This window comes from Eutrigla gurnardus (assembly GCF_963514095.1).
Source record: "Eutrigla gurnardus genome assembly, chromosome: 24".
Taxonomy (NCBI): domain Eukaryota; kingdom Metazoa; phylum Chordata; class Actinopteri; order Perciformes; family Triglidae; genus Eutrigla; species Eutrigla gurnardus.
In genome coordinates this window covers 2,537,056-2,553,852 of record NC_139935.1, presented here as the reverse complement: position 1 = coordinate 2,553,852, position 16,797 = coordinate 2,537,056, and the positions used below count along the sequence as shown (strand labels likewise).

The window sequence follows — 16,797 nt, the reverse complement described above, 5'->3', positions numbered from 1 at the left end:
TATATAAACAAATTGCATATACATGTAATGTATATATAAATACAATCTTTATTCGTTCAAATAAAGCCAACGAGAGGCAAATCTGTCGTTTGTTGATGAAATACATCCGTTTATACTATAAATATACGTTAAGAAGCTTTCAGGTCCAGCAGAAAACAGCAGAGTGACACCTCGCTCTTTATTCTCTCTTTTCCGGCAGCACGCATGGCTCCAATCGGAGAACTGCGCATGCGTCCTGTGACATGACCTGCCTGACGTTCGTGATGTTTTTGACCCAACAATTATCCTCAATAATCATCATTAAGAGATTTATTTTACATTAGAATATATACATATATATATAAAATGTATATAATGTATGCATGTCTTTGGCGATTTTACACATATCTAATGAGCATCGTTGTTCATATGACAATAAATAACTAAAATAAATTCAAACCTGAGACCAATAGTCCAAACAGACAGTTTTTTGTAAGTTTGCATGAAAAAAAAGACTGAAACTATTAATTTATCATCAACTAAATGTATTTGATGGTCTTTCGTGTTGTGGCTGGAATCGGCTTCCTGCCGATGAACCAATCAGAGGCCTCGTGTGCGTTCAGCCCATCGCTGACGTAACAGCGTCACACAGGTTGTGGAGTCTCGGCCGCAGATCGCCGCTTGCCGCCCGCAGCAGTGCGGCAATTCCGGCGGCCGCTCCGTGAGGTCCGAAGCGCTCCCCAACCAGCACGCCGCTCAGCTCGCAGCTCAGATGCCGTGGCAGCCAGCTCTCGGGGACGTCCAGCTGGCAGCCTTCGACCACGCCGCCCTTCACCTCCACGTGCAGCCGAGCCGAGCTGCGATTGGCTGAGCACTCGTCCGTCAGCTCCAGGAGGGTCTGGACGCTGAACTTGGGCGTCCTGCCGAACGTCCAGTCCCAGCCGCGCAGCTCCGCCGTTGCCCTGCCGACTCCGGGGAACGCTGACTCGTCCGCCGGGTCAACGAGCGTGGAGGGGGCGCTGAAGCCGAACTCTGAGGGGTTTGAATCAGGAGGGACAGGAAGTTAGTCAGAGCCCCTTTAAAGGTCCGCGTGATGTCACAGTGTACCGCTACACCCTGGCGTACACTGTGACATCACTGCTCACCACGTCATTCTATCTATTAACTCACCAACATTTATTTATGTTTACTTGCACATCGATTGGTCAATAGTTTCCAAACGTGATGATGTCACCACTGCCATATACTGAATTTAAATGTTTCTATGCATTTTATTTTTTATTAGAATTTATTTCTACATGTTGTCTTTTTATTTTTCTAAAATATATTCTCAAAGCTTTTGATGGAAGAACAGATTTTTTTGTTTTTTGTTGTTGTTCCTACTCGTTATTAATGAATCATTTAACATTATATTCTTTAGGAAATATGGCTGTTTCAGCTGTAATCACACCACACGGCCAGCAGGGGGCCTCAGCCACCACACATCACACCGGTAGAGTACCTGTGTTGTACTGGTGCGCCAGGGCAGCCAGAAGTTCCTCCCACTGCAACTTGGGGGCGTGGTCCAGCAGGTTGGCGACAGGCGAGGGGACGCTGGGCGTGGCGTTGCTATGGATACCGGGACAAGAGGGGCGGAGCACGGCGGCGAGGGAGGAGCGGTCGGCTGAGTGCAGCAGGGTGCAGTGATGGTAGGACGACTTCCTGCTCAGTCTGGAGGCACTTCCTGTAAACGACATTGTTATTATTTTAGTCCAATCCACTAGATGTTTCTACTGCAGTGCACTCTGGGCTACGTAGTTGTAGTCTCAGCTCCGGTCTCGCTCCAGCCCCCCGTCCTCCTACCTGAGATCTTCAAGTGTCCGTTGAGTAGGATGTCAAAGCGGTCCGTGGCCTGGACGTCCAGACCGGGACGGATCCGCCTCAGGGCCTCCGTGACGACCTTCAGGTTCCTCCGCCGGTCGTACGCCTTCTTGGAGGTGAAGAAGGTCATGTTGAGGTTCCCGAGGTCGTGGTAGACCGTCCCGCCGCCGCTCCGCCGCCGGGCCAGGGCGACCCCTGCCTTCCTCATGGCCGGCAGATTGCACTCGGACCAGGGGTTCTGGTGGCGCCCGATGACCACGGCCGGCCCGTTCCTCCACAGCAGCAGGATGCTGCGTTGTTGCAGGTCCACGTTGGCGTCGATCCAGTCCTCCAGGGCCAGGTTCTGGTACACGTCGGTGGACTGGGAGCGCAGGACCAGGCCTCCTCCACTGCTGCTGCCGTCCCAGGCCAGGAGACCGCCGCCGGAGCTGGTCCTGGTCCGAGCCGGCTGGATGCTGGTCTGACACCTGCAGACACCTAAGCAGCTTCTTCCCAGAGCCAGCGTCCTCCAGATGTTTGACATCATGGCCCCTTCAAAATAAAATACTCACAATAACCCTACGACATTCCTTTTTTTTTTTTTAGATCAAGAGTTTTATTGTCCATTTTCAAACATAAAAGACAACAAACAATACAATTAATACAAATTATTAATAATAATAAAATAAAAATATGAAATAAACCAAAAATAAATAAACAGCAGTACATCAAAAAAATAAAGACCTTATAACCTTATGAAATTAATGTCATTGTTATCTATACATAACTATACAAAAACACGTGTTTGCATTAATTACTTTATATACTTCTGGTAGTTTATTACCAAGTAAGTTTTCACAAACAAGGAATTTGCCTTGGTCTTCAGTGCGCAGATATTTACAAAGAATAAGACAATAAAGCAAAGTTCTGCAGTCAAAAGCATCAATAAAATAAAACAAATAAAAATGTACCCAAACTAAAACAAAATGATGAAAAAAAAAGAAAGAAAGACACTGTAAAATATTATTATAGATGTATGTTTGTGGTATGTTGAAGGAAAAATTAAATAAAATGTATATGATGTCACAATTAGAGCATCATTTAACAGTTGATTAGGCTGTGTATTAATAATAAAAAAGTTTACCTGAGATGTGGTGGAGCAGGAAACGGAAGTACTCAAGTGAAGTACAAGTACTTGAGAAATGTACTTCGGGTACAGTACTGGAGTGAATGTACTGCGTTACATCCGGACACTATACGTCCTGAATGAGTGACGCAACCTTCCGTCAAAGTGAGCGCGAGCTGTCCGTTAGCGGTAGCATTAGCATTTAGCTCGTGAACGTCGCTGTCGACTCAAATAAAAACGTTAAACATTTTAATTTAATAAACAATCGTTAATAAAACAGTTCGATGTATGAAACTGGAAAAAATCTGAACGGTTTGACTGCTAAACCTGAACACCGAGGACAGGAAGCGGCGGCAGGGACGACGGAGAACGAACTTCCGCTCCCATATTTTCAAACTAAAAGCATAAATGCGATTATTCCAATAGTAAACGCCGTTCTTTTCTCCCATTCTTTTATTGTGACGGCTAAAAATTGCAACGTACCATTTCCGGTTTGTTACTGAATTCCGACCTCGGTCCCACGCTGTGAAGGCTCCGGACTGCGCTGCGGTCGTCTACCCTGAGAAGAGTTCCGACCGTCAGGAAGTTATTAATAGAGTTACTAAATAATTAATTCACAGTTATCGATAATCAATAATCGAAATAATTATGTCATGTTTTTATTTTAATTTAAACTGAAGGCAATCTGAACATTTTAGAGAAATTTAAATTGATACATTCAAGGAAGTTTAAACTCAACTTTACAAAAATGAAAAAAAAAGGTTTTGAAAAATGTGTTTGGGGTGATCGTAAATGATTTACACGTTTTAGCAAAATTCTTATAAATTAAATATTTGATTGCTTGTGTATCGTTATAGCGAGGTCAATAAACCATCACATATATAATTGTATATTTGTTGACTTTTATTCATATACATTAAAATTCGATTTTTTTTCATTTGGGTTGTTTGAGCTTTTCGGTCTCACAAGCCTTTGACGACATCATCATCATCATCATAACGAGGAAGAGAGTCGACCAGAGAGAGGAAGAACATGTGACCACATCCTGACAACACACACACACACACACACACACACACACTCTCAGTCAGTCCGTTGCAGTCGATGTGTCAGGTGAGAGGCGATTTTTATTTCTAACTTAATGTTGATGTTTTTATTTACAGATTGTACTTGTATTCATTTATTTATATACCGTCTTATTATATATTTATAGTAACATCTGACGATGTTACATTCATTCTTTTTTTTTTAAATGCTGATGTTTAAATAACATTTTTAAAAAGAAACATCCCCTTTAAACTGTTTAAAGGGTTTATGTACTTCTGAACGACACAAACTAACTTGAAAGAAAGAAACAGAAGATGTGACGTCATCGTAAGAGAAGTCGGGGCTTCTTGGTCTGTAGGTTTGAATTCTTAGAAGTTCCTCTGATTCCCTGCACGTCGTCAGAAATAAAATACAAACGTTTCCAGGTTTCAGTTTTTTCGAGTTGAACTGAAAACCAGTTAAAACTCATCAAATGTGGAGTTTCCTGTTTATTAGAGTGAAATGTCGTTACCAAGCAGACTTCCTTTGTGTCTTTCTGCAGATCACGACTGTGTGTGTGTGTGTGAATCTGATGAACACACTCCGTGTTAACAGGTGTGTGTGACATCATCACTGATTGTAGCCATTTTCCTCGTCCTCTACTCCTCCCATGATGCATCACTCATCTGTGTCCCAGTCATCTCCCTTCATGTCCTCCCCCCCGCCATCCAGGAACCAGCCCCAAGTGCCCTCCTATCACCTCGCACCTCAGACCAGGGCCCCCCATCACCTCCCAGAGCCCCATCTAGTCCCCCACTCCCACGTAACCTCCCCCCACCCCCAGGTAACCTCCCCCCATCTAGTCCACCACCCCCACGTAACCTCCCCCCATCCCCAGGTAACCTCCCCCCATCTAGTCCACCACCCCCACGTAACCTCCCCCCACCCCCAGGTAACCTCCCCCCATCTAGTCCCCCACCCCCAGGTAACCTCCCCCCACTTTGTAGACCACCACCTCCAGCACCACCTCTACAACCAAAATCACGAGGCAGATTTAGATCCATCAGACTGGAGCAGATGTGAACCACCTTCTGAACTTTCCTCCCTGCTCACAAGCTACAGTTACACCTACCAGGTAAGTCATTTATCTTCCAACAAGAGCAGAAATGCAGCTGTTGACGATCACGACATTATGGTGTGTCTGAAACAGAACCAGACCGCGGCCCACGTGGATCTCCAGAACCAGGTACAGTTCAGTGCTGGAGGGCCTCACCACAGAGATGCAATGGGCAACGCACACAGCCTGCCCTACACCACGGGCACACACCTTGCCAGTGGCCTGTACGGAGAGGGTGACCCACCTGGTCGGGTTCAGGGTACCTGGAAGCCGACTCTGGCCCAGCTGCAGTACCCTCCACCGGGATCCGCGACCGGAGGAGTCCCCCAGGACAGATGGAGCTCCATGGAGTTCAGCTCGTCAATATCTGAAGACTTCCCCAGCACACAGTATTTCCATGACAGTTATCAGAACAACTATGCCCCCCAGGCCTTCTGTAGCCCCGGCAGCCCGGGTCCGAGTCCCCGTTACCCCCAGACTCCACCGACCTCCAGCCCTGGCCCTCAAATGAATCCCAGGACCGAGAGACGAGACTTTAACCTGCAAACCTCCACACAGCTGAGCAGAGATCAAAGTCTCAGCTGCCGTCTGCTGGAGGAGTATGACCTTGTGACCTCTGACCCTGGTCAGCACCACCAGCTCCAGACTCCCCGGCACGTCCTCCAGATCCAGGACCGGGGGGTTCTCCTGGACACCGCCAGGAACTCTGAACTCGGTGTCGCTCCACAGGGAAGAGGCCAGGATGTCGGCAGTGCTGCCCGGCCTCCAGGCCTCGCTGCCGGACAGAGCAGGGGAGGGGACGATGTACAAGTACTCAAAGTGAGTACTCTCAGCAGTAATCTTCACTGTGATCAGTAAGGGAATACACGAATAAGAAAGTATGTACGAACATTCTTGATTTCAAATCTTTCTGTTCATTTTCAGATGAAACAACCAAAAGCTAAAAACAGGACGGAGGTCCTCAAGTCCAGGTGAGCCGGCGATGACATCATGGATGTAAATGATGATGTAATGTGAGCTACCATGTGTGTGTGTGTGTGTGTGTGTGTCATAGGCTGCTGTGTTCGCTGTGTCAGCGTGACTTCAGGAGTCTTCCGGCGTTGAACGGACACATGCGGTCCCACAGTAGATCCAGATCCGCCGCAGGGTCCGACAAGGTCCCGACCAATCCAAACACCTGTTTTTGACTCTTGACCTTTAAGGGGACCGGTCTGTGGCGATGAGTCCTTTACAACCTTTTTTTGTCTCCAGACTGAGGACGCCTCCGTCTCCATGGTGATGCCCGTCTCCGTGCCCGTCCAGTCCAGAGGCTCGGCCAAGGCGTGTCGGAGTGAACAGAGGCGATGCAGTCGCCGGCCTCCAGCCACCGGGGGCGCTGTGTCCCTCTACCGCAGCCTGCTGCGCCAGGGAGAAGAGGAGGCCGTCGCCGAGGACGGCACCGCCGGTACACGTTACACCCCTCCGCCGATGCTGAGTCCCGTGAGGGCGGGGCCAGGGCTGTACTGCTCCCTCGCCACCAGGGGGCAGCAGACTGTGAGACTCAATGATCGTGTTGCCATGGTAACAGCCCTCCCTCCTCCCAGGACACCAAACGATAACCCGTACGTAAAACAGCCATTTGTCTTTATTTTTTTTGTGACGATGATCATCGGTTCACACTGAGCTGTCCATCACAGGCGGATCAATGAGGGGCGGCGCTTCCAGGCTGAAATCCCGCCGCTGCAGGTCCTAAAAGACGCAGACTCCGACTCCCACAATGCACGGCTGCTGTGGATGCCGTGGGATGAGCTGGAGCATCCTGCCAGTCAACTCAGAGGTGCCAACACACACACGTGTTCCTGTTCTTGATTTCATCTTGATCACCATGTTTGACCGACACCTTCTTGTTCAGTTGAAGCTCTGTTGAGGATGGCTCGCTCCAGCGTGGTGCCAGGGGGCGGGGCCAGGCCCGAGTCTGCCCTCCACGTCCTGTCAGAGAGCAGAGGAGACTTCCTGGTAAAATCTCATTGGCTCTTATTTCCTAAATCATCTGTCCCCAATAAGATGTCAACAACATCTCTTAAAATCATTGGGCTAGCGGTTCCGCCTGCCTCCGGTCTTTAGCCTAGCTTAGCATAAACACATCACACTCACACTAGACCCAGGCCTGGACCGACAAGTTCCCAGTAAGGTCTGGGAGTCAAGACCACAAGTCCCATGTCAGGGACAACAAGTCCAGAGTCAATGTAAATGACAAGTCCCGAGTCACCAACAAGGCCAATAAGTCCCCAGGCAAGTCCCAAGTCAGGACCAACAAGTCCAAGGTTACGTCTAGTCAGGACAAACAGCTCCCCGGCCAAGTCCAGAAAGTCCTCAGACCAACCACCAAGACCCAAGTTCTGTCCCAGGTTAGACCAACAAGCCCCAAGTCCTCAACAAGACAAGTCCACATGACACATATACATGTTCAGTAGCTTCCTGTTTGCTGTAGTTTGAGCTGCAGCTACACTGAGGTCACCTTTTTATTTCCTTCTTCCAGCTGACGGTGGAGAAGCTGCTGTCAACACCTGAAACCGCCGGCAACGCTCAACAGCAACCAGGTACTGATTCTGTTTTCAAACTACCAATCACGTATGTTCCATGCATGACATGGAGTCCCGGCATTGAACCTGTATTTCAGGTGCAGAATGGAGTGCAGCAGAGAGGAGGTCGCTGGTTCGATCCCTGCAGCTTCATCAGAAAGACTTCAGCAGAATCCAGAGAGCCGTGAGTTCAGACTGGTGATGTCATCACGTCTCATCGTGTCTCATCGCGTCTCCTCGTGTCTCATCGCGTCTCCTTGTGTCTCAGGTCCAGACCAAGTCCCTGTCTCAGTGTGTGGAGTTTTACTATCTGTGGAAGAGGAAGCTGAGTCTGAGGACCCCGACCCGGCTGACTGTCTCTCTGCCCGACACGAAGGTAAGACAGGCAGCTTCCTGATCCACATACTGATCTCACTCAATAATCAATAATGATGTCCGTTAATGACCTGAAGAGTCTCCGAGTCCTGAAGCTGCAGCGTCTCTGAGTCGTCTGTTTCAGGCCGAAACCGAAACCTGAACCAATCAAAACCACCGAAACCACACACACACACACACAGAAGCTCAAAATACACTTCCTGTGAAGTGCCACGTTTCTGATCAACCTGTGACTTGACATTAAAGGGTGTGTGTGTGTGTGTGTGTGTGTGTGTGTGTGTGTGTGTGTGTGTGTCGGTGAGTCAACTCTAATTTTCCGTTGGTGTTGTTTCGATCCTCTTGATCAACTCTTTCTGTTTCCTGTCGTTTGACTCCTTGGTTCTTCTGTTCCACATTTATCGGTTCCTACCGGAAACACCATGTGGCCCAAAGTAGTTCCAGTACGGTCCAGCAGAGCCCCTCTTAAGTCTCAAGTCCGGGAAATGAACTCCCAAGACAAGACCATCGAGTCCCAAGACCGTCGAGTCCCAAGACCATCGAGTCCCTCTGAGTGTCCCCCGGGGTCAAAGGTCGTCAATGCACCATAAACATACTGTAAACTATAAGTTAAATGTTGCTGAACATTAAAGGAAAACATTTCTAGATTTCCTGTTTTCGTTCCTCTATGTGTTTAATTAATCCCACAATTATGACGCGTCAGCGAACGCATCGTTTCATATTTGATGCTCAGGTATGTTGAGACGTTGTCTCTCTCTCTCTCTAAGACAAACAGAGCTTCACTTATTAAAGTCGAGATGAAAAACAGCTTCAGGCTCTTTCTGTTAACATGGTCTCTCGTAGTCAGCTGACCCTGGACCAGCACATCCCTTAACTTCTGCTGGTGAACACACAAACACAGGATTGACCCAAACGCCCTCCAGCAACACGTTGAATGAGATGAACGGTTCCTGTTGGCAGCGGGTTGTTCAGGTTCCTGATGTTGACTCAGCGGTTTGCTTTCAGGGTTGATTCTGTCAAACAAACATCTGAAGGAGAGTTACACTTCGACTTCTTCCTCGTCTTCTTCACTCGACAAACAAACTCACATTCTTCTTCTAAGCCTGCTTTCAGCGCGTCTCACCGTAAAGCCCACCGCTTCCTGTCCAGAGGACGCTGCAGGCTATTAATAAAGTGAGGCTCCGCCCCCTCGCTCCAAAGGTCCTCCTGCCTGAACACAAGGAGGAGCAAAAGGAGGTCAGAGGAGGAGGGAGAGGAGTCAGACAGACGAGGAGGAACGAGGGATGGGAGCGCAGGAGGAGGAGGACGCCGCCGCCATCGCCGGTCCTCCGGCACAGAAGAAGAAGGCGACGACGCAGAAGAACTCCAAAGAAGTTTATTTCTCCGTCCTGCCGGATCGATACAAGCCGCTGATCGAGGAGGAGGAGGAGGAGGAGGGGGAGAGGAGGAAGAGGAAGGAGGAGAAGAAAGCCAAGAAGAAGAAGAAGTACAAGAAGTACAGGAAGGTAAGAAGGAAGGCATGACCTTTGACCTGGAGAGGAGCCAGAATATTCTGTGGATCAGTGTTCGGTCAACCAATGAAAACAAGAGGTAAACTAAATATATGTAGAAGTACAAAATATATATAACAGAATAAAGACAGTAAAAGTTATTAACATACAAACAAATATATTAATTATAATCACTACTACATAAATAAATACCATAAAGACCTAATAAAAGTATTCAGAATCAGGTATTAAAATATAAATGATATTTGTTATTTCCAATTTTAATTAGAAATCTGCAAAAACACAACAAATGTATCTCTATAAATGAATTAACATCCTGTTTTGACAGTTTAACAGTTTTTGGCTCGGGTGATGTTTGAATCTGGCAAACATTGACTCAGCAGAGTGAGTTTGACCTTTGACCTCGACAGCATTTTCAGCCTGATGTGAAACTCTGATAACAGGTACGACTACGTTTACTAGCACGGGTGCTCTGGTTCATCCTGAGGGGAACATCAACTCAACTACATGTAAAAAGTTTATGTATAAAAAAACAAAGTTAAAAAATAGCAATACAAATATTAACAATAATTTATAACATATAGGCTACACATGAAATAATAATAAATACATCATAACATCAGCTAATATAAATACCATAAAATTAAAGTAAAAATGTAGATATCATATATATTACCCTGATTCATAAAATATAATTAATTCATTATTTTAAAAAGCATTATGTAATATTTTTAAATATCTAATAAAAGATTAAAAAGTGTAAATATAATATAGGAATAAAAACCACATTTCATGACCGTCGACAAACTTAAAATGTCGACAAAAGACAAAATCATCCGGATCATCTTCAGGGAACCATGAAGTCTGTGAGAAATACCGAATAATAAAATGTTTAGATACCTTTTGGGGAAGAACATTGCCGTCGTGGTGGCACGAGAAGAAGAGTCAGATCCCCAAAATCAGGAGGGTTCATCCTCTGGGGATCGGGACCAAAGGGATATATGAGAGATATTTGAGTGCCCTGAGGCTCCTGGGGGTTGAACCTTGACCCCGGCTGTGTTTTCTGTGTGGCAGAACGCGGGGAAGGTGCTGCGGTTCAGCTGGCGCTGCTTGATGCTTGGCCTGCAGGGCATGGCCTCCACCTACTCCAGCCCCGCCTCCATGGTGGTCACCGTGGTGACGGAGGTCCACCGGGCAGCCGGCAGCAGAGCATGATGGGACACGGACGTTCTGGCAGAAGAATTTACGGATGTTTCCTGGATTTCGACATGATGACGTTACAGGATTAATACGGCTTAGTTGTTGGTCTTCATTATGTATTATATATATATTCATAATATCTATTTGTAAACCATAATCATTCATAGCTGAAATGCCAATGTGGACGTGTTTTAAAGATATATACGAGTATAATGTGTACGATAAACTTTTCTTAATGATTTCCCTGATGAATGAAATAAAACATTTTTTCTGTATATATTAAAACTATCATATGAAGCTATTTAGTGGATTTTCTTCAATAAATGGACTGATGTGGGTTCTGTAAACAACATGCTGCCACCTACTGGTCACAACGCGTCACCACTCGTGTTTTTCATCAGCTGAGAAATGTTGCAATACTGACAACGATACTGAGATCTATTTTAACTTCGAAGCTCGGCTGCTTTCTAGACTTTCTGTTACCTGAGAATCAGCTGTTTGGATCTCACAGGAAGCAGCAGCTCTTAAAGGGCCAGCCAGTGCTCTTTTTAGCTCAAACTCTTGTCAGGAACTACTTTTCCAGGCGTAATAACATTTGCCTCACTTGTGATTGATCTTTTTTCATTGGAAATTATATCAATTTTATGCGCTTGTTTTTTTTACATTTTTACTTTGTGTATTCTATCCTCTGTAAAGCGTTTGTATATTATTATTATTATTATTATTATTAACATTATTAATGCTATTATTATTAATATTATTATGTCCATACCGCCTTCTCCGTCAGAGGTTCAGGGGTGTAATGCGGTAGATGGCCGGAGGGCGTCGCTGTTTCCCCGCGTCTCCGTCTCCTTATAAAGCTGAGGAGGCGGGGAGAGAAACCACTTGTGGATGAAAGTTCACTTTAAGTGCGGACCGTCTGGTCGTTTCGGGTCAGCAGGTGTCCCGGTGTCCACACACACACACACACACACACATGGGGAGCGCGTGAAGGTCTAGCCTCGTTCTGGACTGGAGGGGCTTTGAAGGAGATACGAGACTCGTCCCGGACCCGAGCCACGCGATGTCCCCGCTGCAGTGGTCCGTCTACTGGCGCCTCTCCCTGGTCTTCTTCTTCACCTCCTTCCTCTTCTTCCTCGACATCTTCACCGCGGCCGTCGTCGCGGCCTCTTGTCGCCATGGCAACGGCACCGGCGGCGGCGGCGCGGACCCTCGTCTGCGCGGCCCGTTGGCACCGAGCGGCAACCAATCACGGCCCGGGGAAGTTTCCGAGAGCGGGATCCGAGACGTGAGTGGTGATCCCAGACCGTTGGTTGGATTTGTTCACGTTACCGGGAAGTCTCCGGTTCGAACCGTGTCCTGTTGTGTAACGATGAGAGTCCCGGTTAACTTGCGTGTTAATGAGCAACGAGACGCTGTCAATGTTTCTGTCAAAGAAGAAGAGTGAACCAGCACCTGTCTGTAGTCGGTGTGTTTAGTCATTAATGTGTGTGTGTGTGTGTGTGTGTGTGTGTGTGTGTGTGTGTTCCAGCACTGTGGTTGGACAGACTGGCTGTCCTACGGTCAGACCCTCTACATGGTGGGTCTCCTGCTGGGATCCCTGGTTGGAGGAGCACTATCGGACCGGTACACACACACACACACACACACACACACACACACACACACACACACACACACACACACACAGCTTGGGCCTTCCCTGCTCTTCTACGGGGCACTAGTCTAACAGGATGCTGGTCTGCTGGTCTACTGGTCTACTGGTCTGTGTGTGCAGGTACGGGAAGCGCCCCCTGCTGCTGGCGTCCGTCTGCATGCACGCCGTCTGTGGTCTGGTCCCCGCCGTGCTCCCCCAGGTCTCGGTGTACCTGGTGGTCCGCTGCCTGACCGGGGTCTGCTGCTGCTGCATCAACATCTGCTCCTTCAGCCTGGGTAACAACAACTCCCCCCCCCCCCCCCCCCCCCATGTGCTCTGGCCTCCGTGTGGTTGACTGGGTCTCTGGTGAGTCTTAGTGGACCACAGTGGGACCCCTCACACACAGGACCGGTAGAGACCGCGTGTCCTAGATACTAGAATAGAGTGCTAATGGGGACCGACGGCCTCCAGCAGCTTTCTGGCCTCTGACACATCTGTGGAAATACTGGAAGGGGGGCCAGCGGGTTCATGACAAGACCTTAGACCTGAACCACCAGTGGGGACTTGTATGAAATGTTAGGGGGATGCTGAGGGGAAAGGTGAGGGGATCTCAAGGGGTGTGGTTTTCAGGGTGGCGGTTGTCATGGCGACGGGCTGCCGGCCATGGTACCGGCCGGTAACTGGTCTTGTTTGTGCTGCAGCGGTGGAGTGGACCCCCCCCGCCGCCCGGCTCTGGCCCCCGGCCTTCCTGCCGTTCTGCTTCAGCCTGGGCACGATGGGCGGAGCCCCGCTGGCCTGGCTCAGCCCCACCTGGACCTGGCTGCACCTGTCGCTGGCTCTGCCCCAGCTCGTCTGTCTCCCGCTCTACCTGTAGGTGCACATACCTGTCTGTCTCTCTGCCTGTCTGTAACTTTGTGAGCATCTGGAGGTGTCTGTCTCCCTCCGCCGGTCCAGGTCCATCCCGGAGTCCCCTCGCTGGCTGCTGCTGAAGAGGAGGAGGGATGTTCTGGACCGTTACCGTGGCAACAGCCCCGCCGATAAACAGTGTCTGGAGTTGGTAAACCGCGACACACACACACACTTATTTGGTCCCAGATCAACCCTGATGACATCGTCGGTGTGACTCACGAGTGTGTGTTTCTGTGTGTGTGTGTGTGTGTGTGTGTGTGTGTGTAGCTGCTGGAGTCGGCCGGGTCCGACCTGCAGAAAGCCGCCGAGGCTCAGAAGATACAGCGGGTCGGAGGTCACGCCCCCAGTGACATCATCAACCTCAAACACCCAACTGTCTTGCTACGGCTGTTTATCATGAGCTACCTGAGGTACCACACACACACACACACACACACACACACACAGAAACACACACACACACACAGTTGTCTTATCCGGAGAATAAAGATATATGGAGAATAAATATCACATTATCTTAAAATATGATATAATCTAAAATAACAATTACATTTCTGACTTTTTACAAGTGATCAAAAAAATCTTACTTGTGATCTCTGAAGCTTCCAAAGGATCAGGATCAGGATCAGGTTGTGGTGGCTGGAAAGGACAGGTAGAAGCATCATTGAGTCAGGTGACTGACAGATGGGAGTCTGAGACCCCCTGGTGGTCAGACTGAGTGTTGCAGGGGAAATGAAGAAGAGTAAATCCTTCATCTGGGTTGTTTTTTATTCAACTTTAATTTTCTTAAGATTTGATGAGATCATGCAAGAAATGACAATGTGAGAATGCTGTTGTTTACCGGCATATTTAATAATAAAGATCCGAGATGTGGTGCTAATATCAGGCGAAATAGAGACAATATGATAACTGCTAAATATGGCTTTATTGTAAATCTGACAGGTTTATGTTCCGACCCGTTGTCCCGTGTTCGTACCTGCAGCGCAGTGTCGGCGTTGACGTACTTCGGCATCTGCATGAACATCGGCTCGTTCGGCGTCGGCGTTTACTCCGCCCAGTTCTTCTCCGGCCTATCAGAAGCTCCCTGCCTGCTGGTTCCGTTGGTCCGCCTGGGCCGCCGGCCAATCAGCATGCTCGCTCTGTTCCTGAGCGGAGCGGCCTGCTTCCTGTCGCTGCTGCTGTCCAGATACAACGGTGGGCATTCTGCTTGATCAGCTGTGTACTAATACTTGCATAATGCATACTACATGTGTTGGGACTGTGGTACTATCACCCCCATATAGTATTTATATTTGGATGTATTCTTAAAAGTGGAAATACATGAGCAGCAGACTTTGGGAGTTAACACTGGTGTATCGTCAGCATACAGTCGGATGCTTTGTTATAATTATATATATATATATATATATATATTGTGAGCATTAACACACAAATCGAGTAAAGGAGAGGTTACCTGTGCAGGTGAGCCGGTGCTGGTGATGAGTCTGGCTCTGCTGGGGAAACTCTGCATCCTGGCGGCGCTCTTCATCTCCATCCTGTACAGCATCGAGCTCTTCCCCACTGTGGTCAGGTACATACACATATATATATACACACATATACATATATATACATGTATATACATGTGTTTATAGTTCATCATGTCGTTGGAATCCAGGCAGCGGTGTGTGTCGCTGGTCAACCTGTGTTTCCGGCTCGGCTGCCTGGTCAACTCCCTCGTGCCCTCCAACCCAAACGGGGCCATCTCATTGGCTGCCATGGTGGTGTACAGCAGCGGTCCAATCATAGGCTGCGGCCTGTGCCTGCTGCTGCCGGAGACCAGCGGCGTCCCGCTCCCCGATTCGGTGGAGGACTGTGACAGGCAGCCTCGGCTCCGCCCCCTGGGCATCGCCGCCCTCTGGAGGACATGGTGAGAATAACAAACACACATGCATTAGCTCGTCCACTTTTAGGCAACACCGTGTAGTTCAAAGGTTTAGAAAGCTCCGCGATGTGGGTCAGGAGTAACGGAGGCGAACCAGGACCTGGTTCTGCTCGTGTCCTAGTCTCGGTGCTACCTGCAGTCCAATCAGGTTCACAGGTAGTCCCAGCTCCTCCAGGATCCACATCCATACGTGAGGTTCACAAGAAGGTGACAGGACCCTAGAAGGCTATCAACCCAACAACAGGATCGCTATCTGCTCCTTTGTGGAGGAGGACCAGGAGGAGCACTGCCAGTGTCCTACAACATGACCTCCAGCAGGCTACTGGTGTCACCAACAGACTCCATGAGGTCCCCGACGTCCTCTAGTGGGACCCAGTCCATTGGCATTCACCAGAGAAAACCAGAAGTGGTCCACCATTGGCCCCCCATTGTGACCCCCAACCCATCCTGGATGAGGCTGACTGATGTCGACCTTCGTCCTCTCATTATTATCATCACCATCGCCGAGGTCCTCTCTGGTCCTGGACCTCAACACGTCCTGGTCTGATCTTTGTGTGCGGTCTCGGATCAGAGACAGAAACCGGTCTGAGTTGCCGGTCCAGATGTCGGAGTTATTTCAGTCATGCTGCAACATGAAGTTTTAATACTTTAAGCCAGAACGTTATATACACACACACACACCTGCAACGTGAATCAGTGTGTTGATTGATGGTGCGTGTGTGTGTGTGTGTGTGTGTTTCCTCAGGAAGCTGGTGAGAAGCCAAACTAGAGAAACAGAGACGATCCCTGCAGAGAAAGACGACACCCAGACACACACACTACACTGACATGAACTCTCACACACACTCACACAAACACACACGAGACTGCAGTGCCCTCTAGTGGTCACACACACACACACACACACACCGATGTTAAATATACACATTTAAATTACACGTTTTTCGGGAGATTATTATTATATTTCATTCATTCATTGATGATTCATCTTTTCTGTTGATCTAAAAGTGACTTTATATTTATTATTATTTAAACTTTCAGACCAATTTGCCTCCAGAAACTCTCAGATGATGTTGATGATGATGATGATGATGCTGATGATGATTTTGTTTTGTTGATGAGTTTGATTCGGTTTGTTGTCACTTTGTTCGGTTTATAAAATAAAGTGAAGTGAAAACTGTATTTTCAGTTCAGAGAAAAGCAGTTTTTTCTGTGTAAATTTGAAGGAAAAATGTGTATTTACATCTACAGCTGCAGCACCACCTGCTGGTCAACCTTTACAATCACAACATATATGTACACGCACACACACACACACACATGTATAAGTACTCCTCAGTACCACGTAGCAGTGATTTTTAATAGTGGTATTAATATTTACACAACTATTTCTAATTTCACTCAGATGATCTTAAAAAGCAGCGACGTCGGTGAAGGAATTATTTGATCAAAATGGACAAAAATTAGCATCGATACAAAGTCTTGATGATTTTGATTTATTTAGGATTCTTATACAATCTCTAAAAAACACCCTTTTACCGTTTCAATGAAATAACGGAGTTCACCTTCTACTGCCATGATCTATAGACTAGAAATG

At 47.8% G+C, this 16,797-nt stretch overlaps 4 protein-coding genes across 5 annotated transcripts; 3 read left to right on the top strand and 1 right to left on the bottom strand.

Moving 5' to 3' along the window:
• Positions 1 to 48: 48 nt before the first annotated feature.
• On the bottom strand, positions 49 to 3,503 carry lipt1 (lipoyltransferase 1). 2 transcript variants are annotated; one of them, XM_084004753.1, is made up of 4 exons: positions 3,428 to 3,503; positions 1,822 to 2,370; positions 1,481 to 1,702; positions 49 to 1,011 (listed from the first exon to the last, which is right to left on the bottom strand). In XM_084004753.1, the coding sequence occupies exons 2-4, from the start codon at positions 2,363 to 2,365 to the stop codon at positions 599 to 601; spliced, it is 1,179 nt and encodes a 392-aa protein (XP_083860879.1). In that variant the 5' UTR covers positions 2,366 to 2,370; positions 3,428 to 3,503; the 3' UTR covers positions 49 to 598. The 2 variants fall into 2 exon arrangements, with proteins under 2 accessions (XP_083860879.1, XP_083860878.1); XM_084004752.1 differs by lacking the exon at positions 3,428 to 3,503 and adding an exon at positions 2,963 to 3,317.
• A 1,617-nt stretch (positions 3,504 to 5,120) lies between these two features.
• Positions 5,121 to 8,669, top strand: LOC311010167 (transcriptional-regulating factor 1-like). Its single transcript, XM_084004741.1, has 10 exons — positions 5,121 to 5,906; positions 6,012 to 6,058; positions 6,142 to 6,244; positions 6,339 to 6,688; positions 6,764 to 6,903; positions 6,979 to 7,082; positions 7,606 to 7,666; positions 7,747 to 7,832; positions 7,917 to 8,024; positions 8,459 to 8,669. The coding sequence occupies exons 1-10, from the start codon at positions 5,163 to 5,165 to the stop codon at positions 8,507 to 8,509; spliced, it is 1,794 nt and encodes a 597-aa protein (XP_083860867.1). The 5' UTR covers positions 5,121 to 5,162; the 3' UTR covers positions 8,510 to 8,669.
• A 141-nt stretch (positions 8,670 to 8,810) lies between these two features.
• LOC311010181 (required for drug-induced death protein 1) lies at positions 8,811 to 10,746 on the top strand (the record flags this gene model as incomplete). Its single annotated transcript, XM_084004758.1, has 2 exons — positions 8,811 to 9,525; positions 10,606 to 10,746. The coding sequence occupies exons 1-2, from the start codon at positions 9,304 to 9,306 to the stop codon at positions 10,744 to 10,746; spliced, it is 363 nt and encodes a 120-aa protein (XP_083860884.1). The 5' UTR covers positions 8,811 to 9,303.
• Positions 10,747 to 11,530: 784 nt separating this feature from the next.
• LOC311010172 (solute carrier family 22 member 6) lies at positions 11,531 to 16,692 on the top strand. Its single transcript, XM_084004749.1, has 10 exons — positions 11,531 to 12,019; positions 12,263 to 12,357; positions 12,509 to 12,663; positions 13,069 to 13,237; positions 13,322 to 13,424; positions 13,544 to 13,686; positions 14,259 to 14,470; positions 14,738 to 14,846; positions 14,934 to 15,185; positions 15,946 to 16,692. The coding sequence occupies exons 1-10, from the start codon at positions 11,795 to 11,797 to the stop codon at positions 16,025 to 16,027; spliced, it is 1,545 nt and encodes a 514-aa protein (XP_083860875.1). The 5' UTR covers positions 11,531 to 11,794; the 3' UTR covers positions 16,028 to 16,692.
• The last annotated feature ends 105 nt before the right edge of the window (positions 16,693 to 16,797 follow it).